General features: G+C 40.4%; 4 protein-coding genes across 5 annotated transcripts; 2 read left to right on the top strand and 2 right to left on the bottom strand.

Moving 5' to 3' along the window:
- Nucleotides 1–529: 529 nt before the first annotated feature.
- On the bottom strand, nucleotides 530–5,175 carry tatdn1 (TatD DNase domain containing 1). The gene is made up of 12 exons (XM_085790869.1): nucleotides 5,076–5,175; nucleotides 4,471–4,536; nucleotides 4,337–4,386; nucleotides 4,182–4,245; nucleotides 3,931–4,074; nucleotides 3,787–3,829; nucleotides 3,499–3,584; nucleotides 3,345–3,385; nucleotides 2,071–2,147; nucleotides 1,680–1,750; nucleotides 1,309–1,435; nucleotides 530–767 (listed from the first exon to the last, which is right to left on the bottom strand). The coding sequence occupies exons 1-12, from the start codon at nucleotides 5,152–5,154 to the stop codon at nucleotides 665–667; spliced, it is 951 nt and encodes a 316-aa protein (XP_085646995.1). The 5' UTR covers nucleotides 5,155–5,175; the 3' UTR covers nucleotides 530–664.
- Nucleotides 5,176–6,010: 835 nt separating this feature from the next.
- Nucleotides 6,011–9,307, top strand: ndufb9 (NADH:ubiquinone oxidoreductase subunit B9). Its single transcript, XM_085790883.1, has 4 exons — nucleotides 6,011–6,122; nucleotides 7,281–7,473; nucleotides 8,064–8,177; nucleotides 8,875–9,307. The coding sequence occupies exons 1-4, from the start codon at nucleotides 6,034–6,036 to the stop codon at nucleotides 9,004–9,006; spliced, it is 528 nt and encodes a 175-aa protein (XP_085647009.1). The 5' UTR covers nucleotides 6,011–6,033; the 3' UTR covers nucleotides 9,007–9,307.
- Nucleotides 9,308–9,431: 124 nt separating this feature from the next.
- LOC146978185 (angiopoietin-4-like) lies at nucleotides 9,432–16,673 on the bottom strand. Of its 2 annotated transcripts, XR_015037058.1 has the most exons (8): nucleotides 16,546–16,673; nucleotides 14,901–15,735; nucleotides 13,966–14,206; nucleotides 12,736–12,870; nucleotides 12,411–12,627; nucleotides 11,470–11,665; nucleotides 9,775–9,994; nucleotides 9,432–9,533 (listed from the first exon to the last, which is right to left on the bottom strand). XR_015037058.1 is itself a non-coding variant. In XM_085790882.1 (7 exons), exons 2-7 carry the CDS (start codon nucleotides 15,591–15,593, stop codon nucleotides 9,848–9,850), a joined length of 1,629 nt encoding a protein of 542 aa, XP_085647008.1. In that variant the 5' UTR covers nucleotides 15,594–15,738; nucleotides 16,546–16,660; the 3' UTR covers nucleotides 9,760–9,847. The 2 variants fall into 2 exon arrangements, 1 of the variants encoding a protein (XP_085647008.1); XM_085790882.1 differs by lacking the exon at nucleotides 9,432–9,533 and having other exon boundaries at nucleotides 9,760–9,994; nucleotides 14,901–15,738; nucleotides 16,546–16,660.
- A 1,742-nt stretch (nucleotides 16,674–18,415) lies between these two features.
- Nucleotides 18,416–21,364, top strand: LOC146978184 (pro-opiomelanocortin-like). The gene is made up of 3 exons (XM_085790330.1): nucleotides 18,416–18,548; nucleotides 19,056–19,176; nucleotides 20,274–21,364. The coding sequence occupies exons 2-3, from the start codon at nucleotides 19,060–19,062 to the stop codon at nucleotides 20,736–20,738; spliced, it is 582 nt and encodes a 193-aa protein (XP_085646456.1). The 5' UTR covers nucleotides 18,416–18,548; nucleotides 19,056–19,059; the 3' UTR covers nucleotides 20,739–21,364.
- The last annotated feature ends 1,842 nt before the right edge of the window (nucleotides 21,365–23,206 follow it).

Here is a 23,206-nt window from a genome sequence, read left to right as displayed (position 1 = left end):
GAAGTTTTCCTCGCCAAAAATACATATTTACAGGTACAAAAAAAGGGGAAAATCCTCATAATTTCTACTGTCATCAAAAATGTGATTACCGTACTTTATTTTGTGGCTGTACCATCTGGAGACGCACCGTGATGTATTCACTCGCAGCCTCGGCTAATGTTTCTTTGCCCCTACTCAAGCAACTTGGTCCATATAGTTGTGACAAAAAATTATACGGTACGTCTTGTAAGCAAACTTCTTTTGGATATGAAAAAATCCATTTAATTTGTATAAACTAAACATAAATGTATCGAACAAAGAACTCAAAAAGCTGCCAGCCTGCGGTCAAAAAACAATATACTTCCTGTGCGCCACACCTAGAATAATTAGTGGGTACTTTAATGTCCTCCCATTATTCCCCACACAGCGCCACACAGGCACTCTGTGAGAATGGCTCCGCCACCATCCATTAATGACAAATTATTTTTCTGTGAAAAATTACATTTTTATTTATTTATTTCTGAAGGAGACAGAAAATGTATGTTATCACTTGTTGACTTTTCAAAAAAGCCAAAGGGAGACCTTTAAGCCCTGGATGCATCACTTGCATACATGTTCATTGAGGTGCTTTAATCAGTTTGAAAAACAAAATAAAGCCTCGGACAGTCAGTCTCATGAAGAATTATCAGCTGGAGCTGAAGAAGACTTTGATGGTGTTGTTGTAGATCGTGTTAGCCAGCTCCAGTGGGTCCTCTTCCCTCGCTGCAGCCATCACCTCTAGGACTTGTCTGCAAGAGACAAATAATGCATCAGTGCATTCATTTTACAAACCTGTCTGTCATTTCAGGCCACAGACTGAAAATAAAGATGGACGTAGGTCCTACCTTTAGTCTAATCAAAACTTAAATGGGTGAATTATATGAATATTCATCCCCATACTTTTATCATGAAGAGGAATGTTCATTGTAGAGACCAATGTTTATCATTCTAACATTGAAGTCTATGGGGATTGACTCACTATTAGAGAACGGCAGGTTTCACTCTGTGTTGGCTGTTTCCACTTATCTCATCTATTGTGGCTTCCAGCCTTGATTTGTTTTTACCTGTTTGTCTCCAACCAGCTGTCCCACGCTTTGACTTCACCTGCTGCTTGTCTCTACCTGCCTCTGTCTGCTGTTTTAAATTTTTTATCTTTGTCTCTGAGTCATGTCATACGAGTCCTCCCATTCATGAGCCGTGACAAAAATGTAAGCAATAGATAATGACATTTAGAGTCACATTCACGCAAAGAGCACAACAAATCTCGTACTTCACCCGGACAATACTCACATGATGTGACAAGGCTCATTCCTGTCTTTTAGACAATGCCCCACCTCCCACTTCTTCTTTGTGGGAAATGTAGTTTTTATATGTTTGGAGCCTGCGTGAGTGTTCTTCACACCACACCACGGAGCATCTGGGGAGGGAACAGGCAGGTATTACATTATAAATAAATCACATATATTCGTAATAACCTCATCAACAGCAGCTCTTTAAATTTATGTTTCTGTCAGTTTCAATGAAGAGGTGAAATTGCCTGTAATTATTCTGATTCTAGGAATATTTTGTTTTATGAAGTGAACAAGAAGGTCCTCTCTGTCAAACATTATATTGTATTACTCAATGATAGTAAAAATGTGATGAATAAAAGTGGAACTCACCTGTTTCTATCATGAGCCTCTCAGTGGGAATAGACTTCATCGCTTCAATATTGGCCTCGGTTTTCAAAGAACTGAAAAACAGAGAGAAGAAAAACAACCACAGTGTAAATTGCTTTATTATAATACGTGGCTTTTAAACATGAGTGATCCCGAGTTGGCAGCATGAAATACAACTCTTATCATGTGAAGAGATTATCATCTGAGTAGATTATGGGAGGAATGTATTACTGTAGGCTGCTGTGTGTACATGTTCTGCACTGATTCACAAGCTTCAAGCCAATCCAGCTCAGATCTGATGTGGGTTTGAGGTCGAATGTGGTTCAGGTCATGTCAAGTGTTCAGGTTGAGGGCATCGAAAACAACATCTACATCACATTTCAGATCCTCTCACCATCCATTTATTCCAATGTAGAGGTCGAGGTCGATGATGGCAGCGGCGTCCTCTGCTGTCCCATCAAACGAGTGGACCTGGGGGACGGACAGAGAGCCAATCAGCTGGATCCTCATTTGATTTTAAATCTGCATCTGTTAACACTGGTGAGAGGTATTCAACAAAATCTTAGAAATCCCAAATCTTAGGTTCAAAATATTTGAAAAAATCTAACTATATTAAAGGAGAATTGCGGTCATTTTCTAAGTAACGCTACAGCTCTAGGTCCCCGAGTGCGACCATAGGAAAAAAAGGCAGGCAAGAAAAGTATGTGCAGACCGGACCTAGCTCTCCTCCTGCTAGCTGCGCTACACTGCAGTTAAACAGCTAAGTAATGGGGGCCAAATTATTTTGGATGGAAAAAAAGTAGTTGTGGTGCTTTTTTCCCCATCCAATGTCATTTTTTCCCCCTAAATCCATGTTTTCCTCACATTTTTGTCTTTGTTGATATGGAAACAGTCTTGAGCTCGACAGCTGACTAGTAAAGTCTACCCTGGAAGCTAAAACACCCGTTAACACTGCTCTCTCATATTAACGGAGTTATGCACACTCAGTGTTGTGTGGTAAGGAACTGGTGGATGGACTCCAGTGAGAGGACACGTTCTGCTTACATGGACAACTGCTATGCTATTTTGTAGACAAATGTCAGCATATATACACAGACAGTTTTTTGGTGTATAATGTGCACAACTTAAGGCATCTGTCAGATGACTGTAAACATTTCAAGTGTTCACCCAATGAAATATCTGCATTTGCCTTTGAAAACCATCTCCAAATCCTGAAGAAACTGGTGCGAAATGCCAAAAATCCTACAAGTCAAGTGGCAAAAAGACTTTTTGAGTATGAGACAGCAGAAAGCCACAAACAGACGGGTCGTGAAAGTGGAAACGTTGTTGTAGCAAACAAAAGGAATGGATGTTTCCTCTTAAACAATAATGTGTTGTGTGGTAAGGAATTGGTGGATGTTGAAAAGCATTTGTAGTGATATTTTGAGCATTATATAGAGGCCAAAGTCACGGTTAGAAGAACTGCCCCCATTACTTTGCTGTTTAACTGCAGTGTAGCGCAGCTAGCAGGAGGAGAGCTAGGTCCGGTCTGCACATATTTTTCTCTGATTTTTTTCCTATGGTTGCACTCCTTTAAGTAAGGTGTGATTCCCATTTTTACAAAACGATAAAAGTTCACACTTTCTACCAAAATGTGGCCTCTGAAAAAGAGAATACAGATGTTCTCACCACTCCTCCGACACATCTGTCTCGGTTTCTCTTCATGATGTCTGTCAAAACAAAAGAGAAAAAAAAAGTAAAATACTTTTGCCTAAAAAATGAATAAATAAATGAATAAAAAACTCTCAGGTGAACCAGGCCAGGTGCATGAAAATGAACAAACCGATGAACTCCTGATGGGAGTTTCTGCAGTGGAGGAACATGGGCAGCTTGGTCTCTTCTGCCAGGTCGAACTGCTTCTCAAAGTATCTGCAACAGAGTGTGGACATGAGAGGCATTTCTGGATTATTCCACTCAGCGCCTACAAATATTTAAAGGTGCCATGTTGTAAAAAAAAAAAAAAAAAAAAGGAAAAAAAAGTGAGATGTTGATTATAGATCATGAGGTCTGAGTTCTACACACTTCTTGTGTGAAAGTATCAAAACTTTTTTTTATGTGTATATGAACTCACTTGAGCTGAGTATCTTTGGGGCAAAACTCCAACCTGTCAAAATCTGGAACAAGGAGAAAAAAAACACATGACATGTCAGAATATCAACACATGAAGATATTTGCTGCATATATATCTCGGCACAAATGCGTCAATATTACGCACCCAGTCCACACTCTCCGATGGCCACCACCTTCCCTGTGTGTGCCGCTGCCAGCTCCCTCAGCCCAGAGAAATACTGGGACTCTCCTTTCTGCTCAAACTCACTGCAGCGGGTCGGATGGCAGCCGACGGTGCAGTAGAACTCATCTGTAAAAGAAAAGAAAAAGAAAAAGGAGGAAAATATGTTAAATAAACCTACCATAGAAAAAGTAATTTTACATTTTGTTCCATATGTGTGTCACTGGTATCAGTACCTCTTGTCTCGGCTAATTTAAGAGCCTCCTTGCTGTCGTCAAGGCTTCCTCCTGTGATCATAAACTGGGGGGGAAAAAAAGCAACAATTACATTTCAGAAAAGTTGCAGTTTAAGACACTTGAATGGCCACGTCGATATCTGACCCTTCGCTTACCTTCTCGACTCCAGTTTTGAGAGCTCTGTCAATTATCGGATCGAAGTCGTCTGTCAGAAAAACACAGACAAACGTCACATCAACAGCTCATAGAGGGAAAACATCGGTGGAGGAGTTAATAAACTCAAACTCACCGTCGTGTTTCTGCTTCCCTCTGTAGAGTCCCCTGAACATGGGGTCTGTCAGGTTCACACCGATATCTGCAGAGCAAGAGGTTGGAAATATACTGATACTGTCTGCAACATGTCACCAAATATCTATGATATGATACACACAGCTCATGTAGTACTGGTAGTAATAACAGGCTCTTGTCTTGCAGTTACCATGTTATTGATACAGTGGTATAAAATGGTATGACAACCTATTATGTAGCTGATAACAACATACAAACAATGCTTATATTTCTTCACCTTGTATCACTGTGCTTATAATGTTTTAGATTTTTCATGCCATTACTTTATATTGGCTTTGATATAAACACAGGGTGGCGCTGAATAACCTGCTATAAACCAGAAACACACCATCATGCCACCACCACATCTCCCTGCACAGCTGCAAACCTGTGGGAGTTGCTCTGTTGATATTTTCAGCAGGGCTAACTAACTCGTTAGCTGCGATGCTAACTGAACATGAAGCAGCCTGGTCTGTTTTTAACAACCACCAACAACAGGAGCTGACCCTCGGCCTCAACTGCCTCCTTGTTCTGTGTTTTCCAGCCGTAAAATACAAAGTGTCTTACCAATGAATTTGTGCTGTGCCATGGCTGTGACAGCACTGCTTCTAAAAAGAGCTACACATGCAGCTCTCACCGGTCCCATAATGCTGCACTACCGTAATTACTGCAGCTGAGGGAACTCACATTATTGAAACAGCTACTCATTTGGTTTCACTCATTTTCCAATAGATAAAATTCAAGTCTGGATTATTTAGTGGCCAGACTAAGACCACCACACTCCAAAATCTCAAAATCTAATTTCAAGGCTTTATATATTATTTTAGTTTAATAACAAATTGTGTTTCTGTTTGTCAAGTGACACAGACTCGGAAAAACTATAGGAAACCGCCATCATACAAAAAACTTTAAAATTCATGATAATCATGAATGAATAAATTAATGAATGAAGTATGTTTATTTTGAATAATTATGCAAGTACATAACGTATAAATTAAACAAAGGACGTACCATAAAAACATGGCAGACAATATTCAAACAATTTGCAAACAAAATATGCAGAACAAATAAGTAAGTTGCATACTTGAAGTGAGTAGAAGTGAAACTTATTCGCTCCCAACCTTTCTCCATTAATGAATACATGATATAAATAATAAATAAACTAACTACTCGACTATTTTCTGTAATATTCAATTGATTGTTTGGTGTATAAAATGTTTTAGAAATAACAAAAATGAATAGGCCTATCATCATTATTTCCAAATTAGCCTGTTAAGATTTATTTTACTCCATAGCCTAATATAAAACTGGGAAAAACAGTATCCATTTTTTCCCCCTTAAATAATAAAACAGGAACAGAGGTGGGTGGGGTCAACATAAGGCCAACAACATTTTTTAAAAAGAAAAAATAGCTAATGTGTTTGCGCATTTTGTGGAGGTTTTACGGTAACAACGTCCAAACGCCACAAACTCCCAGAATCCTCCGCGCTGAGAGCAGAGAGGAAGGTGACAGCGGACGGTGAAAATGGCGTCTGCCTTTCTCACCCACCAGCAGAAAGTGCTGCGGCTTTACAAGAAATCATTGAGACATCTCGAGTCATGGTGTATTTTTAGGTAAGAGGACCTGTCTGCGTTTGTAGCCGATGATAAAAACTTTAAAATAAACTAAAACACGAGAGCGTCGCTGCTGCAGCGCCGTTAGCTCATGTGCTAACAGCTAACTGCTAGCCAGGTCACTCATTCCTAAAGTCAGCCTGTTCAGCTGCATAGTTTTTATTTTGCTTCTTCAATCTACCATGAAACCAAACACGAACACTGTCATTACTATGCTAAGTTCATATCAGGTCAGAATTAATATTATTTTTTGGCTAAAAGTGTGTTTTTATAGCAGATATTAACCGGGCGCCAGCTAGCGTCCAACATATGAATAATCAAAATACAACAAATCTGAACCTGATTCTGACGTCATGGTTTAATCGATGTGAATGGATGAACCTGAAAACACAGATCAATACGGTTACACATTATATAACCTGGTCAAGATAATGCAGCTGTCCTGTTCTCACCATTGTTATCAGGTTTTATTATGTAAAAGTTTACAGAAGTTTGTGCCACTTGATTCAGTGTCAGTCATTCAATCAGCAATGTAAGTCACATTCAAGTTGAGATACCTCTAATCAATAATCAATAGTTATAAAATCAAGTAATAGTAAAGGGGCTAATAACGTGTTATATTTTAATGATAGAAATAAAATACAGCATAATGAAAGAAGGTCAGGCAGACCTTTACCGTCATCCTGGATATTTGAGTCTGATATTGATGTTTGAAAACTTGACTACTTGTTGTTTTTATGTTTGTGCATGAACATATTACAGGCATTGTAGTAGCAAATCGCAGCGTAATTATAATGTACTTATAAATGAACTCCATACATATAATTGAAGTAAAGAGGAAGAAAGAACTTTATGAAGTCGATCCGGTTCTTGTCAGGTAGATTACCTGTTTTTCATCTGTGTCTTCATGCAATCCCAGACCGACTCCATGGAGTTGAGATCAGGGTTCATCATGTCTCTGAAGATAGTTTGTTGTGACCCTGACGATGGGGTGCAATGGATAATTTAAGAAAGTGCCTGAAATTTCTGCACTGTGCTGTATTTGGCTGTTTCCTATACTTATTACCATGTACCTACCTATGTGTCTTGACAACAACAGACATCACACCTGGTGTGTGTGACTTGAGAAACATTAAATGTTGCTGTTTTTTTTCACAGAGACAAGTACAGGTTCTACGCCTGCATGATGCGGGCTCGCTTCGATGACAACAAGAATGAGAAGGACATGGTGAAGGCCACCATGATGCTGAAGGCAGGAGAGGAGGAGTTCTGGTCCAACCAGCACCCCCAGCCCTACATCTTCCCCGACTCTCCTGGAGGAACTTCCTACGAGAGATACGAGTGCTACAAGGTGAGGCAGAGTGCAATAGTGCATGTTGTTTTTATAACGGAAACAGATTTATTTTAGTTTCTGACTTGCATGACTATAAAATAAAGGTTATATACCTGCAGAGATTTTGCAGCAGTTGGTGACACTACAGAATGAGTTGAATTTATTGGACGATTATGGAGACTAAGGTTTTTAAAGGCAAATGCAAAGTTGCAGGCTGTGTGTTCTTATCCCTTTTCTTTTAATTGCAATTATGTTGTGATGTTTTAATCACGTTATCCATGATGCAGACAGTAGAGACAGGCTTTTGATGTACAGTATTGTCGTTACTGCCCTCTGCTGGAAATATTAGTGGAGTGCATTGTGCTGAATCCACATCTAATCCAAACCTCAGCTGCTATGTTCAGATATTAAAACTTAAGACAGAAGATACAAGAGTTTACTTCATATTTGTATTTTTGTTCTTCTATTTTCCTTAAAACATGTAGTAGTTTTTAACAGGTGATTAAATTCATTAGGAACAATTAAATCATTTGAAATCAAAATTATGATGTGGAAATGTTGACAGTCCTAACGTTACATTGCCCCGGGCCTCTGTCTTGTTCCTGTAGGTCCCAGAGTGGGTGCTGGAGCACTGGCACCCCTCGGAGAAGGCCATGTACCCCGACTACTTCTCCAAGAGGGAGCAGTGGAAGAAACTGAGGATGCAGAGCTGGGACAAAGAGGTGGGCTGGGCTGCATGGAACAATAAAACACACACCGCCATGTTTTTATACGCTTCTGTGCTAATGATTCCAAAACAATGAAGTGCATTGAATTAAAAATGATAGTAATGGCTAGAATAAACAGTTTGAGTTTATAAAATGTGAATCCAAGTCACTAAAATTATCACAACTTAGAAATACGGCAAGTTATTTGTGGTCGCTTTCTTTTCTTAGAATAGATGAACTCATCCAAGGCACAAACAGTACAGACAGTATTTGTCTGAAAGGTGCCGGTGCAGCTGGTTGAAGCAACAGGCTGAGATGCTTCCTATCACTGCTATCGGCTATCCACCAGGAGGCACCAGAGTTTATCTATCACACTGAAACCTGACACAGTATTCAGTATTCAGAGAGCATTATGTGTTGTTAATGAATGGGACTGGTTGATTTGTAGGATACACAGTCTTAAAAATGTTACAATCACAGACCTTTCTTAACTTTATTTAAAAAAAAACATATATTTAAAACAATTTTCTTAAGCATGGGTTGAAAGAAGCATCTCAACCATCACTGAAGTTCATTATTAGACAAGTTTGATGCCATAAAGTTTGTACTTTAAAGTAAAAAAGTATTAAAACAGAGATGCATTCGAAACACAATGACAGTAAAACTAGTTTTGACATGATGACGGATGTTCTCCTCTCCCGTCTGGTTCCAGGTGGCCCAGCTGCAGGCCGAGACTCCCGCCGATGGCCCCAAGACCGAAGCCCTCCCTCCTGCCCGCAAGGAGGGCGAGCTCCCCCCTCTGTGGTGGCAGTTCGTCACCCGCCCCAGGGAGCGACCCATGTAAACACCTCCCTCCTCCTCCCACTGGGGGACGGTCACCCCTGTGGGGAAACTGTCCCGACCACATAACAACAACAACAGCAGCACGAAGACCATCTGACCTCCCAGTGATTCACCATCGGTGTGTTGACAGTCGTCTGCGAGCGGACTCACCTGCGCAGGTGCAACAGATGAGAAAACAACCTGCCTGAATTCAAAGTGATTTTCCCAGTAGTCTGTTTTTTGCAGGTTGGTGACTTTGAGAAACGTTGTAGATGCATCACCTTACAACTGTAACTGTTCCAATAAATGTATAATTATAATTACGAATGTGTACGTGCGTGTTGTGATGATGCTTTTTCTCTCTCGGCAAAGTCAGGTTTAACTGCAGCTAATTCTGGTGAAATTATTACAGCATGATGACTCAAATGAAAATCTAGACATGTACCGAGGCAAAGGAGTCTTGCCTTAGTTTGGACTGAACATCTGCCACACCTGTACTGTACATGTCTCCAACATTTACATGCAGTCAAGGTTAAGTGTTTGAAACCACTCATAACACATAGGTAGGCACAGTATGTCCTGGTACAAAGTGATGATATTATACATTGACCATCACGTAACCTTCTTTCCTGTTTGAAATCCTTTGAGGAGCGACTTGCGATGCTGTCCATCGGTAAAAAAATAACTTTAAAAATCCCATACAGCGTTTCTAGAGCTTAGAGTTCATGCTCATATTATAGATAGATAAATAGATGCGTATATAGTCCGGTAACCGGTAATAGAGGGCCACAAATCAAAATTTGCTTAGGGCCCCAGTGAGGATTGGGCTGGCGTTGGTTAAATTGATGTCAAACACAGCATCACTATGGCGACAGACGTGGCCTGAAGTTGCGTGGCCGTAGCATCATGGTGACCGCCTTCAGAGAGTAGAAGTCCGACTCCCTCCAGGAGAACCAGATGATGCCGTCCGGCCCGAGCAGGTTCTGAGCCTTCAGAGAGTAACGCCCCCCCTGGTGGGAAAACATACGCTTAAGTTTAAGTTTAAGTTTGTTTCGGACATGTTAAAAGAAATAAAAAATAATACAGAAATGGACAGACATAACAAATAAAAACTTTGCAAAGACAACATATGAACAAAAAAAAAAAAAAATTGAAAATAAAGGTAATTTGATTTTTTTGTTCGTTTGTTTTTTCATATCCAAAAAGGAGTGGGAAGAAGTAAAACTTATTTACTCCCACCCCTTATTCATAAATTATCTATCAAGTTATCTAGTCATTATTACTTGAAATTATCTATCAAGTTATCTAGTCATTATAGTCTATACAGTAAATTCATTTATGAGTTATTTAAAGCAGAAGTAAGTGATATATTTGTGTTAATATAAGTCTTAAATAGTTATATCTTCCGACAGCAATCACTTACATAGAGTGTTTGGACCGAAACACGGGTCTCTCAGTCCCTCTGCTCTGCTCTGAGCCGAGGAGAAAACATTTATCGTATCCTACAGTTTTTATCCAATGAGGAGAGAGAACGGCATGCAGGGCTGTGTGTGCAGCCAAGGAACGCCGTGAATGTGGCGACGTAGGGACGAGGACTGTTATGGTGCGTTCAAGGAAACTCATATTTTTCCGACCGTGAAGTGGTACCAGTTCGATCTAGTACGAGTTCACGGGTCGGAAGTTACGAGTGGCCGTTATAGTGACTTTCACCGGTAAAACAGGTCGGAAAAACACGAGTGGGTTGCCTGAAACGCTACAAAGTCGTAAGTTGTGACTTGAAGCTGTAATTTACGATTTCAAAAGCCTGCCTGGAACGCAGCATTAGCGAAAACGACCGGACCACTTACTTCTGCTTTAACTGGATTTATTCTAATATATTATTATATTTATATACATATAGATTTATTCTAACATATGATTACTAATCCTTATCTCTCTATATAGTCATATACATATAAAAACATATACAAACACATTCAGAGTTATTAACAATTAAGTATTACTATGCTCAATGTCAACACATCACAATAGTTTAGGTCTGTTTCCCCTGGTTTAGTAAAAGCAGCTATGAAGTTGGGCTTAAAGATCCCACACAGTATAAAGGTAGATTTCCATGTGTTATTTGATTATAACTCATGTCCAGGTTCTATAACAATACTCTGAAAGTATCAAAGTGCTCAGTCTTTTACTCAGAAACTGAGCCTTACAACAAGCTGTCAGCTCCTGTAACTTTGTGATGTGATGTCACACTGAAGCAGCCTGTACACTCACAGCTGTACAGGATGTAGCAAGCCAACTTATAGAAATACCAACTCTATTTTAGTATATTTATGTATGCCAGCTGGACACTCACTACTGATTGATTGGAGCTAAATAAAACACAATAACCCCCTGATTAATATTGGAATGGCTTGTTAAACTCATTATTAGTCTGTTCCATCATGACCTAAATACTATAGTCTTATGTTACAGAGTCCTAATGTACCTTGTAGTAGACGCCATTGAGGTTGGCGTAGAAACATTGGTGAAACCACCAGCCGGAGTGGCTGATCTCTGCACAGATGTTGCCGGTGTCGGGCGTGCTGAAACCTTGCTTGTCGTGGTACCAGCCGAACGAGTCCTCGACCGTTCCACTGAACCCAGAAACATGGAGACGGTACTGGTTCTCCTCGTTATCTATCCTGAGGAGGAGGAAAGAAAAGTATGTTCATAAACAGTGATCCCTCACTGAACAGTGTGGCTTTAGTTACAGTTGCTATTGCATCTTAACTTTATAAGAAGATGCACACGGTGGTTACTTCTGAAACCATTGATGTTGATGAAACTGCTATCAGATATCAATAGAGCTTTTACCTCTGCCAGGGCATGGAGGTACATTTGTGTCTTTATTATTCAACAGGGAAAAAAAGGTGATTTAAACAAAAAAGATATTTTCAATCATAATAAACTTCACTTCAATCAAAAAAAACAACCTTTTCATTAAAAAAAGTGTTTGAATGCAAAAAATTGCGTTTGAACCCTTTTTTTTTCTCTGATTGAAAAAAGTGAGTTATTATTTGATTGAAAATATCAACTTTTTTTTGATTGAATAATAAAGACACAAATATCCTACCCATAATATGGCCCAAATACAAAAAAGATTACTTTAATCCAAAACACATATTTTCAATCAAATAATAACTCACCTCAATCAAAAAAAACCTTTTCAATCAAAGAAAAAAGAGACACATAAAAGTGCTTGGATGCAATTTTTTGCGTCTCAAATATTTTTTGCATTCAAACCCTTTTTTTCTTTGATTGAAATGTTTTTTTTTTTTTATTGAAGCAAAGTTTGTTTTGATTGAAAATATCTTTTTTGACTTAAGTGATTTTTTGGGGGGATTGAATAACAAAGACACAAATGTACCTCCACGCCAGGGTACCTACTTGAAGCTGTGGTACAGTGCGTGTTTGTGGGAGTGGCTCCAGTCCTGAAGGTCGATACGGAGGCTGTTATAACCCTGGTTGGACAGCAGATGGAGGTATTGGTTGCCCAGCCAGTGTTCTCCTCGTGGCTCGCCGAAACCATCGCGGTACTCTGACCAGGCACGATTAAAGCTCACTGTACCGTCGCGACGCCGCTGAAACACGGTCCAGCCGCCACCTGGTGCAAACACACATGTATCGGTACCTGTCGAGCCTGTATGAACATGTATATATACACCTGCTGGTATTTGAACCATAAATAACGTATGTATATCGTTTGCCTCACCCTCGGTCTCCATGTCGCAGTAGACACGCAGGGTGGCGCCCGGCGACAGGACTACAGTGTAAACGCCAGAACGACGGACACCGTTGTGATACAGAGATGCACAGTCTGAAGGACAGAAAGACAGGTATCGTCTATCTGAGGGAGGGAAGCAAAGACAGAGATAGGACACAGGATCATGAAATACTCAGACTGTCAACCAATGAAACTGGTTGCAGCCTGAGTTAATGTGTGAGTGTTGAGATTACAACAGAACTAAAAACAGCATTTGTATTAGCCAGTCTATTTCTTCAAACTCTGTTCCACTATTTTGTGGTGTCCCCCAGGGCACTAGTCATGGTCCCCTTTTATTTGTCTTTTATATGATTCTTTTGGGGCAAAACGTGCACAGATATACTGCTGACTTGCATTTCTATGCAGATGATAAACACCTCTATGTCCCAACATAACCCTGACGTGTCACCTTTTAAGTTTTTCACTGATGAGAGATGAAGAACTGAATGTCCAATTATATTATATTTTTGGACCACAACAATTGTAATGTTAACTACCTTTAGCTGAGAGTCTGGGAGCCTTATTTAATGATGTGAAAAAAAAGCCCCTTTTTCCCAACTCTTTGATAGATACATGACAAAACTTGTACAATCCTGCTTTGTCCGGCTGCGATATACAACAGACCAGAGAAGCGACCACATCATATCAATTCTTGCTGTCCATCACTGGTTACCTGTGAGATTTAGAATAGGTTTAACATTTTTACTGCATGTTCAATCTTACATCCCTGATTCACTAAATCCCTCAGTTTGTTTATCTCTTGAGTAGAGTACAAAACAATTAGCCTATCCTTAAGGTATAGGGTTAGGGTTAGCCTATACCCCAGCAAGGGGTGTCAGGCGTAAGTAAGTAAGTAAGTAAGTAAGTAAGGTATGATTAATTGTAGAATTGTACAAGAGCACTGAGATATAAAAAATGACACAAATACACACATAATCCAAAACAACAATGAAGAGTTTGTGACATGCAAATCCAGGAAAATAACTCAAACTCTCTAAAATACCCAATCTTACTAATATTAAAACAATTACAGTAGATAATGAGATTTTGGGTTGTTTTTCTTAGAATTTTGGGAAATAAAATAAATGCTAAGTGCTTAAATTGTGTTAAACATGTTCTGTAAGGTTTCGTGAGCATGATGCAACATACAACTCACCGCTGTGTTTGTTGCATGTGTACCTGGTGGCAGTGTGTCTCGCATGCCGAGCGGCCGCGCAGTTCTCGTGGCTTTGACCCTGCAGCCCCTTCTGTGGCTCATGCGCTGCACGGTGGCTGACAGGTTGCGGAGCTGCGCCTGCAGTTCGTACAGCAGCGCCGCATGCACGTGGAGCAGCGTGTCGGCCTTGGCATGACGCTGCTCCAGAGAATGCAACCGCTGCTCTAAGGTCGAGTTTGAGTGTGAATTCACAGTTTCTTCACCCTGTGGGGAGGAGAACAGGTCACCGTTTGGTTAGACTAGTATATCATGGGCGCATGACGTCTGTCCGACTACCCATTTCTCCGACCATACATTTCTTTATTTTTGCGTCCATTAGTCCAACCTCCCATTTCTCCAACTTAAGTAGCCCTAACCCTTAACCTTACCCTAAACCTAACCTTAACACTGTAGAATGGGCAGTCGGAGAAATGAGCCGTCTGACTTTTGGGCAGTCGGACTGATTTATGCTCCCCGTGTATCATTTGGTACTGGAGTATTTTATCTTAATTTAGCTTCTCTCTCATTTAAGTGGTCAAATAATCTGAGTTTACAAGATCAAAATTGATACTTTCTAAATATCGGATATGTGGGGAAGGGAAAGCTCTAAATTTGTTTTGACAAGGACTAGCTAGGAGACAATAGTGCCCAGAAAAATGCTCACTGGGTCAGACAAACTCATGAGGATGCAGGACCCTGCAGGGCAACAAGCCTGCAGATAATCCTGTTAGCATTCAGGGTTAAGGAGGGTTTATGTGGTGTCAAGACAGAGAGATAAAGACAGACAGAGGGATAAACAGAGGCTGAGATAAACGGAGGGACAGGGGGTGTTGTGGTTTACCTACCTGAATACTATAGGACCATTGTGGTAATATATAAGTGTTGAAAGTCTTTCCCTACATACAAACAGCCAGTCTACCTGTATCTCCAGGGTCTTGACTCGATGTTGATGGTTCCTCATCTCCTCCTGCAGCTGTGACATTGTCTCGCCCAGCTCCTCCAGCTGCTCTTTTCTGTTTCGGTTCTCATGCAGCCAATCAGAGATGTCGTCTGTGCAACGAAACATATCCGGGCAGCGTTTCTGCGATGTTCCCACTTGTGGCAGCATTGCAGTCAGCCGACACTGCCCATTGGACATCAGGTGGCTGCTGTACTCGCCGCACTGTGCCGATGAGGTACCTATAGTCTGGTTGGAGGTCCGGTTGGTGCTAGCATCAACGCTAGGATGGCCTCCACGCACCGCTGGTGGGGTGTCAGGGAAAAGATCAGAGTGTGTTTCCAGGAAAGAGGCGGGAGGATGCCAGTCAGCATCCCCATAGTTGTCAGGGTTGGTATCCAGTGTATCCCAGTTTGTTTCAATATTCATGTCTGGTACATCCCTGCTTGTTTGGGTGTTCACGTCCTGGACATCTGCACTTGTTTCTCTGAAGGCATTGGGATGTACATCTTCATCATAGCCAACATCTTGGTGTTCATCAGAGGCCACAAAGTCAGCAACAAATGGCTGGAAACACCAGCCGGTCAATAAGACAAAGGTGACTAAAACAGATCGCCACTTCATCCCAACGGTTTGATAACTCGTCCTCCCTGGTTGCTGTCGGCTTTTATCCATCACAAGTTCAAGTAGAAACCAGTAGAATCAGTTCCAAGTACCCGATCAATGTCAGGGTCCAATGTCATACCGGCAAGATGAGGTCCAGACCTCCTCCAACGTTTGGTTTGAGTTCTTGGCTTCACTGCAGGATGTGGAAGACCTGCTGATGAACAGAAATGAATAAATTTTGTGGCTGTGTTTTGTTCTGTGTAGGTTCAATGCTGTGCCGTACCTGCATCATACCTATTCCATGGGCCGTCCCACTAAAATACCTTGCACCATAACTTCACTAAACCTATATGGCATATCTATACATGAGCTATCTACACACCCAATAAAATGCAGTACTACAGACCAGCTGTTTAAGTCTTTACTCTCTTCATTGGGACAAATTGGTTTCACAAATTCTCATCATAGAGAAAACCAAAAGCATTTTCCTTGACTTGTTTGAGATGTGACTAAAGCAGTTGGGGAAAAAAAGTCTTAAGCTCTAAATACAAAGAAATTGTGACCAAAGTAACATATCACCAGAGTTGGTATTAATCCTGCTGTGCCATCAACTGTCAAAAACATGTTCATGGTCCATAGGTTCTCCTATAGCACTTAACTTCTCCTTCAAGTCCTCAAATGCACTTTCTCACAAAGTCCCTTCCCTCGACAAGGACATGATGATAAACCCACGTCGTTCACAACAGACAGGAAACAGAAACAGAATAACTGCTGGCTCTCAGTGTCTATCTTCAGTCAGATAGGCTACTCTGAATTCAGCAGAAACAAATCAAGCTAAAAAAAATAAAATAATAATAAGACCATGATGATTAGGACTGGAATATAATACCCAGAATACCTAGAAGGCAATGGGCAAATAAGATGAAATATTCAAAACTTCTGCTAAGGGCCTTTGGTCAGCAGCATGTATTTAATATTTAACACATAAAAAACTTGCAGTATATGTGAACGACTTTCCTACCTGTGACCCAGCGTGTCCCAGCATCCCAACGCTGAATTCACTGTAGTGGAAAAGCATCAGGATAGCCAGCAGACTGTTTGCGTGTGTGTATGTGTGTGTCTGTGTGTTTGTGTCCAACACCGGGTATGACATCTTTCCTGATAATCCTTTAAGGGGATTGGCAGCCATTGTTCTCTGAGGTAATACATAAAGGGATTAAAATAATGTGACTACAAGTTACAGTAACAAATTAAAGAGACAGAATGAATCCAACTGGAGTTACTAAAGGAAACCATCCGCTGAAGCACTGATCTGTCGGATTTCAAACTAAAAGCCTGTAACCTTGCGGATGAACCCAACCTAACCCTAACCCTAACCCTAATTTATCCCATTCAGACTGTCGAAGGTTCGCATTAGGTTCAGATGAACTCAAATGAATTTCACTTAGATGCAAGAGCATCTCAGATCTTTTTCTGGTTCATAAGATGTTAAAAAGTTATCAATGGTTTTGGAGGTCATCTAGTAATTAATCAATACTAAAAAGAAACAGGGATTGAAGTAATCAATTTCATGGTAATCTACAGTAGCCTATCAGTCTTTGATTATATGGTAATGTATATATGGACATATAAGTACATACATTAAACGCTTGTATGTATAAAAATTAGATTTGAAACCACTTACAATTTGCAATTTCATCTACTGGCATATACAAATAGGCTATGTATTTAATATGTTTGTGTATCTTGTAGATTTTATTACATAAATAATATAAATAATAAAATAATAATAATAAAAAAATACTGTATATGCATCCTGAAGCCTATCAGTGTATGTATACAGTATGTATAATATGCAGTGGATTTCAAAAGTCAGAAACCACTTTCCTAGTGAAGAGAGACATGTGAAAAACTGATAAGAAAAACACCAATAAGCACAGAGAAATGTCATTGCTGCAGACTCAACTAGCTAATCAAATAATCAATCAGTGAGCTTTAGACCTGGCTGCAGCTTCATATTGACCGTACAAATGCAATGCTGGCGTCAAACTGAACACCTCATAAAGCAGATTTTCCTAAATGTCAAACAGTTCCTTTAAGATGAGGGTAAACTGGCTTTGGAGATAAAGGTCATCCTCAGCGGTCCGGTAAAGAAGCCCAATCCCCTCCAGATCTATCACTGGTCACACTGAGGGCACAAGACAATGGAGAGACGAGCAGCAGCAGGTGAGAGTGGGTGTAACTGTAGACTCTGGCCGACAGGTTTGAATCCCCGTGACAACATGTCGCTCCGGTGTTAATCTTCCTGATGCATCAGCTGACATTTAACACTCCCAACGCACCGGTCTGCGGCTGGCCAGCTGTGTGAAAGTAAGTTCCCTAACTTCTCTCTCAGTCTTTCCATTCTCATTTATTACACAACCATTGCAACACTGCTAAGGTTGTAGAACTAAATACAATACAATTATTCAGTTATTAAATTTCATCCTCAGGGGACAAAGACATCCAGACCAACTGCAGTCAGTCTGAATGTCGTGGAGACAATTTACCCAAAAACCATTAATGTCAACGTCATGGTAGCACTACAAGGTCTCAATACATCCTCAGGGGAACATCAGTGTCAATCTATCCAATAGCAGTTGGAGGTATGAAGGTCTTTATTAAAAATACACCTTTTATCTGAATGACTAATTTCCCTGACAGGTCTGCCAAGTTCAGGAGGTTCTCGTTTGGTGATGTGGAAGATGAGGATGGTGAGGATGAGGGTGTATGAATGTGTGTGCTGGGTGTGGAACAGGTGGATTTCATTGATTCTCTTAATTCCACGGGTGTTTACAAGCATGAATGGGCGACAGGGAGATTTCAGGTAATGACGTAATTTTCCGTGTGCGTGTGTCCTTGGCTGTCAGCGTATAAAACTGGCCGGTCAGTTGGAGGGACCAAAGTGGAGGAGAACAGCAGAACTCAACTTAATTCAGCGGCCAAACAACAAGAAAACACAAGAGGGAGCGACAGGACAGTGTGGTGAGTGTTTTCATTATCTGTTCATTATGAATAATTTTAGTTCTTAAAACCAAATTTTCTTCATTTTATTTCCTAAAGAAACATCTACAGCCTCAAAAATACTTAATATAGCCTATTGGTAATATCAAAAATGCTCAATTAGAACAAAACAATCTGAAGAAAATAAATAAGGCAGGTATCAAAACAAGACAAGATTCAACATTGTGCAAAACATTATTTAATCTCAGGCATAAAATACATGAAACATGACTCTGGGCAGGTCAGTAAAAGTTTCACAGCTATATTTTATAGGAAATCAGTACTGAACATAAAGATACTTAAATGCAGGATGTTTCTCGATAAAGTGCCAAATATTCTTGTTGTTGAATTTGATTATTTTTGTTATCATTAGTAATGTTTGTAGTATTGGTTACTTATTTTGGGCTTTGATAATATAAACTAGAACCAAATAAACTCAGGAATTTATAGGAACAAACAAAAAAAAAAAACTTTTATTTTTTTCTGCAGGAGAATGTGTCCTGTGTGGTTATTGGTGGCTGTGATGGTTGTGGGCGTGACCAGGGGAAATGTCAATCAGTGCTTGGAGCATCCGAGTTGTCAGGGGGTCGACGACGAGAGCAGCATGATGGTAAAACACATCACACACACGCACAAAGAGTCAAGTTGCAGTTAACATGTATGTTTGGACTTATATGATGATAATGGCTTTTTGGTTGCCAGATGCTAACTAGCAAATTAGTTTAGTTTAATGAGTTTATTTGTATCAGGGACAATGTACAAAATAACATTAGTCTCGAGATGAGAGAAGATGCCTTACCGTCTTTAGCTTACTAGCTACTTTCCATCCGTAGTCCCTGGGCAGATGAGTGTGGACATTGTACGGTGGCCCTTAGAGCTCAATCCACTGCAATTTAAAGGGATAGTTCAACATTTTGGCAAATTGGCCCATTGCCATAATCCCTATAGTTTTAGGAGTAGGTTCGTTACCTTTAGTTGTCAGTGCAAGCTATTTTTAGAACAATGGAGTCGAGCCGCAAGCTGCTCAGAGCTACGGAGGCTAATGGGATTTCTTGGTTTCCTTCATCAAACTCATCAAATACACAATCCAACAACTCCAAAACGCTCTGGTGGACAAGTTGTGACCTGCACATTCACTACGCTATGAGATAATAACAGAACGTTACCAGACAGAGATGTTTTCTAGGTAAATTCATGCAAAAACGCTGATGCGCGTTCCTTTCAAGGGCAGTTTTTAGGCATCAGTCTCTGCATTTACCTGGAGTTGTTGGATCATGTATTTGATGAGTTTGATGAGGGAAACCAAGAAATTCCATTAGCCTCACGGCTCTGTTCCGCCGTTCTAAAAAAATCTTGAACCGACAAATAAAGGTAACGAACCTTCTTCTAAAACTATAAGGATTATGGTAATGGCCCAATTTCACAAAATGTTGAACTATCCTATTAAGAAAACACATTCAAACAGAGCAGTTGGTACTACTGTGTTGATTATCCAAGTGACAGCTGCAGTATTTTGAGCTCTCAAGGCCACCGTCACACTGAGCCGAAAATTGATGGAAAAACTCCACAGGGCTTTGTGGTCCATTACAAATAAACAAATATCCATAATTGGTGGTGGAAAACAAACTCAACATTTTACTGATGCATTCAATGTCAGCATATTTGCATTTCATACCAATTAACACATTTTCTGTCCTCCTCCTGCAGGAGTGTATCCAGATCTGTCGGCCTGACCTCACCACTGAGGTACCGGTCATCCCGAGCGATGGTCTTCTCCAGCCCCTCTCTCCGTCAGACCCAGAGTCTTTATCCTCCCTTTCTCTTCTAACTTCCTCCTCCCCTCAGGTCAAACGCTCTTATTCCATGGAGCATTTCCGCTGGGGAAAACCTGTCGGGCGAAAGCGCCGCCCAACCAAGCTTTACACCTCCAATGGGATGGAGGAGGAGTCAGCCGAGGATTTGCCCGAAGAGATGAGTCGGCGGGAGGCAGAAGACAAGCAGCAGGAGAAAAAAGACAGCACATACAAGATGAAGCACTTCCGCTGGAGCGGCCCGCCAGGCAGCAAACGTAACAACGGCTTCATGAAGAGCAGGGACGAAAGCAGACCGCTGCTCGCACTCTTCAAAAACGGCGTTGTCCGAGATGGACAGGAGCAGAAGACGGAGCAGTGAGGAGGAAGAGGAGAGAAGAGCTAGATAGAAGATGAGCAGGCAGAGAAAGTTACAAAGCACACCTTCCTCTGATTGGCCGACAAGTCCTTCAAGCTTCAAATGTGTTGTTTGTCTTTACATATCCCCCCTCCCCCCAGTCGACAGACAACCCCGCCCCCTAAAAATGATCTTGATGTACCATTAATTTATGTTTTCCATTTACATTCTGACATTAGTATGTTTACAAAGAGGGACAACGATTCACAGCTACAACTAAAGATTAGTTTCATTATTGCTGAGCTTGTCAAATGTCTTGTTTTGTCCAATCGACGCGCCAAAACCCATAGATGTCCACAGTACAAACGGACAGTTAATATGGGCACTTTTTCTTGAAACATTCATTTTGGTCATTAATCAAATTACCAGAAGTTTTTTTTTCCTGTTTGACTCATCTGTTAATTGATTAATTGTTACAGCAAGCAGATGATCTGATATTTGAGTCTTGAACTCTTTGTTAATAACAATAATGACCAGACTGATTCTTTTAACTCTGGTTGTTGCTTGTTTGGTCATAAATGTTCTAAAGAAACACTTCAGATTTGAAGCTGACTTTTCAGGGACTGTAACTGAGCGCTGTGAGTGCCTAGATATGATAATGGAAATGTAATAAACGTAACAATAAAAAATGTTTTATCACGCCTTGGTTGATACATGAGTACTTTTGTATTTCAGCAGCAGAAAAACAGACTGTTCGCAAACTGTACTTCATTATTCCTTTTAAAAATATATTTGATGTTTTAAATAGATGTTCAGTATAAACATTAAGTATAATTTTGAGGCAGCAGGGCAAATGTTTGCTGACAAAAAAATATTGTCAAAATTAATTTGTGATTTGTGTAGGAACGCCATGTGGCCACAAGAGGGCGGCACTGATTTACAACCCCACTCACTAACGCATGGGAAAGTTACAAGAATATTGATTGATGAAGCTCTACTGGTGACCTTAGTGACTCAACCAAACGCATTCAAGACATAAAAGCAGGTATTCACAATTTTAACTTGTTTACTGATTAAGGAATTGAGCGGACCAGCATGATGAAAATAATTTAAAAAACAAGTAAAACGCAATGATTTCACTTGGTTTATAGACTATATGCATTTATTAAGCTGTTGTAATACAAAAATATAAAAGAAAATGTTCAATGTTCTTCATTTCAAACCGCTTTTCAGTTTTTCACTTCCCTCCCTTAGCACAGTAACCATAGCAATGGACAGGCATCGCTGCTGAACCATGGCAACAGACGGGTTTCACTACTAAAGATAAGTTCAAAGTTCCTCTCATGTGTTCAAGTTTCATCTCGATCTTTATAGAAATAGACATGAACAAACAAATGAGATTTCTTAAGAAATATAACAATAATAATATTATATTACGTATCTAAATTTAAAGACTGCGATGGAATCTGTTCACTTTGTCCATTCAAAACAAACTTTATTAACTACTCATTTACACTCATCAAATGAATCGTTAATTGGTCCATTGATAATCAGCATGATGAGATTGATCCCAGTCCCTGTTGGAGTCAGTCAGAGCATTTCCAGAGAAGACATTGCAAGAAGACATAATGGTATTTTTCTCAATGCAAAAATATAGCAAATCACATCACTGACAAATTTCTAAAGTGAGAACAGTTATTTTCCCACTTTGTCTGTGATGTGCTGAAGAATCCCTGAAGTTTCTTTAAATCACAAATGTCAGCTAAAAATGATCAAATGATTGATCCATTGATATCAGCATGATCAGATTGATCCCAGTCCCTGTTGGAGTCAGTCAGAGCATTTCCATAGAGAGCCACTTTGCATCAGCAGCACCATGCTCCAGTGCTCTGGGAGAGTTTATAGTCCTGAGAGTTGAAGACTGGATGACTGACAGCTGTCCTTCATGACAACACAAGACACAGAAATCCTCCTCATCAAAAACATGACTTTGGTCTCTGTCCTCATCTGGACTCTCCTCTGCTGCTGCTTCACAGGTAAAGTCCAGAGAATCCAACTTCTCTATCAACATCTGTCCCTCTGAAATGAAGCCCACAAAACCATGACTCTGTTTTATCTTTCTGTCTCTGTGTCCTCAGAGTCCAGAGGTCAGGTCACACTGACTCAGCCTGGAGCAGTGAGATCTGCTGTAGGAGGCTCAGTCACCATCAGATGTAGAGTCAGTCCAGCTGTCTCTAGCACGAGCCATTTCCACTGGTACCAACAGAGAGATGGAGAAACACCTAAACTCCTCATCAAATACACTTCCACTCGAGAATCAGGGATTCCAGGTCGTTTTACAGGCAGTGGATCAAACTCTGACTTCACTCTGAGCATCAGTGGAGTCCAGGCTGAAGATGCAGCAGTTTACTACTGTCAGAGTTATCACTATATCAACAGTAAGAGTGTGTTCACACAGTGAAAAAGCGTCGTACAAAAACCTCCCTCAGTCA

The sequence above is a fragment of the Trachurus japonicus genome, chromosome 11 (assembly GCF_045865225.1).
Source record: "Trachurus japonicus isolate A0001 chromosome 11, Traja_1.0".
NCBI classification, from domain to species: Eukaryota; Metazoa; Chordata; class Actinopteri; order Carangiformes; family Carangidae; genus Trachurus; species Trachurus japonicus.
The sequence above is the reverse complement of the archived record's forward strand: the minus strand, read 5'-3'. Positions and strand labels throughout refer to the sequence as shown.

Coding starts and splice junctions, on each gene's coding strand:
- tatdn1 (XM_085790869.1), bottom strand. CDS start 5,154: ATGGGACCGGTGAGAGCTGCATGTGTAGCTCTTTTTAGAAGCAGTGCT. Junction 3,386..3,498: donor CTCCCATCAGGAGTTCATCG/GTTTGTTCATTT, acceptor TTGTTTTGACAG/ACATCATGAAGAGAAACCGA. Junction 1,436..1,679: donor GAGGCTCATGATAGAAACAG/GTGAGTTCCACT, acceptor TTCCCTCCCCAG/ATGCTCCGTGGTGTGGTGTG.
- ndufb9 (XM_085790883.1), top strand. CDS start 6,034: ATGGCGTCTGCCTTTCTCACCCACCAGCAGAAAGTGCTGCGGCTTTAC. Junction 6,123..7,280: donor GAGTCATGGTGTATTTTTAG/GTAAGAGGACCT, acceptor TTTTTTTCACAG/AGACAAGTACAGGTTCTACG. Junction 8,178..8,874: donor TGCAGAGCTGGGACAAAGAG/GTGGGCTGGGCT, acceptor GTCTGGTTCCAG/GTGGCCCAGCTGCAGGCCGA.
- LOC146978185 (XM_085790882.1), bottom strand. CDS start 15,593: ATGGATAAAAGCCGACAGCAACCAGGGAGGACGAGTTATCAAACCGTT. Junction 14,207..14,900: donor TCAAGACCCTGGAGATACAG/GTAGACTGGCTG, acceptor TCCTCCCCACAG/GGTGAAGAAACTGTGAATTC. Junction 11,666..12,410: donor GCACTGTACCACAGCTTCAA/GTAGGTACCCTG, acceptor CCTCCTCCTCAG/GATAGATAACGAGGAGAACC.
- LOC146978184 (XM_085790330.1), top strand. CDS start 19,060: ATGTGTCCTGTGTGGTTATTGGTGGCTGTGATGGTTGTGGGCGTGACC. Junction 19,177..20,273: donor ACGACGAGAGCAGCATGATG/GTAAAACACATC, acceptor CTCCTCCTGCAG/GAGTGTATCCAGATCTGTCG.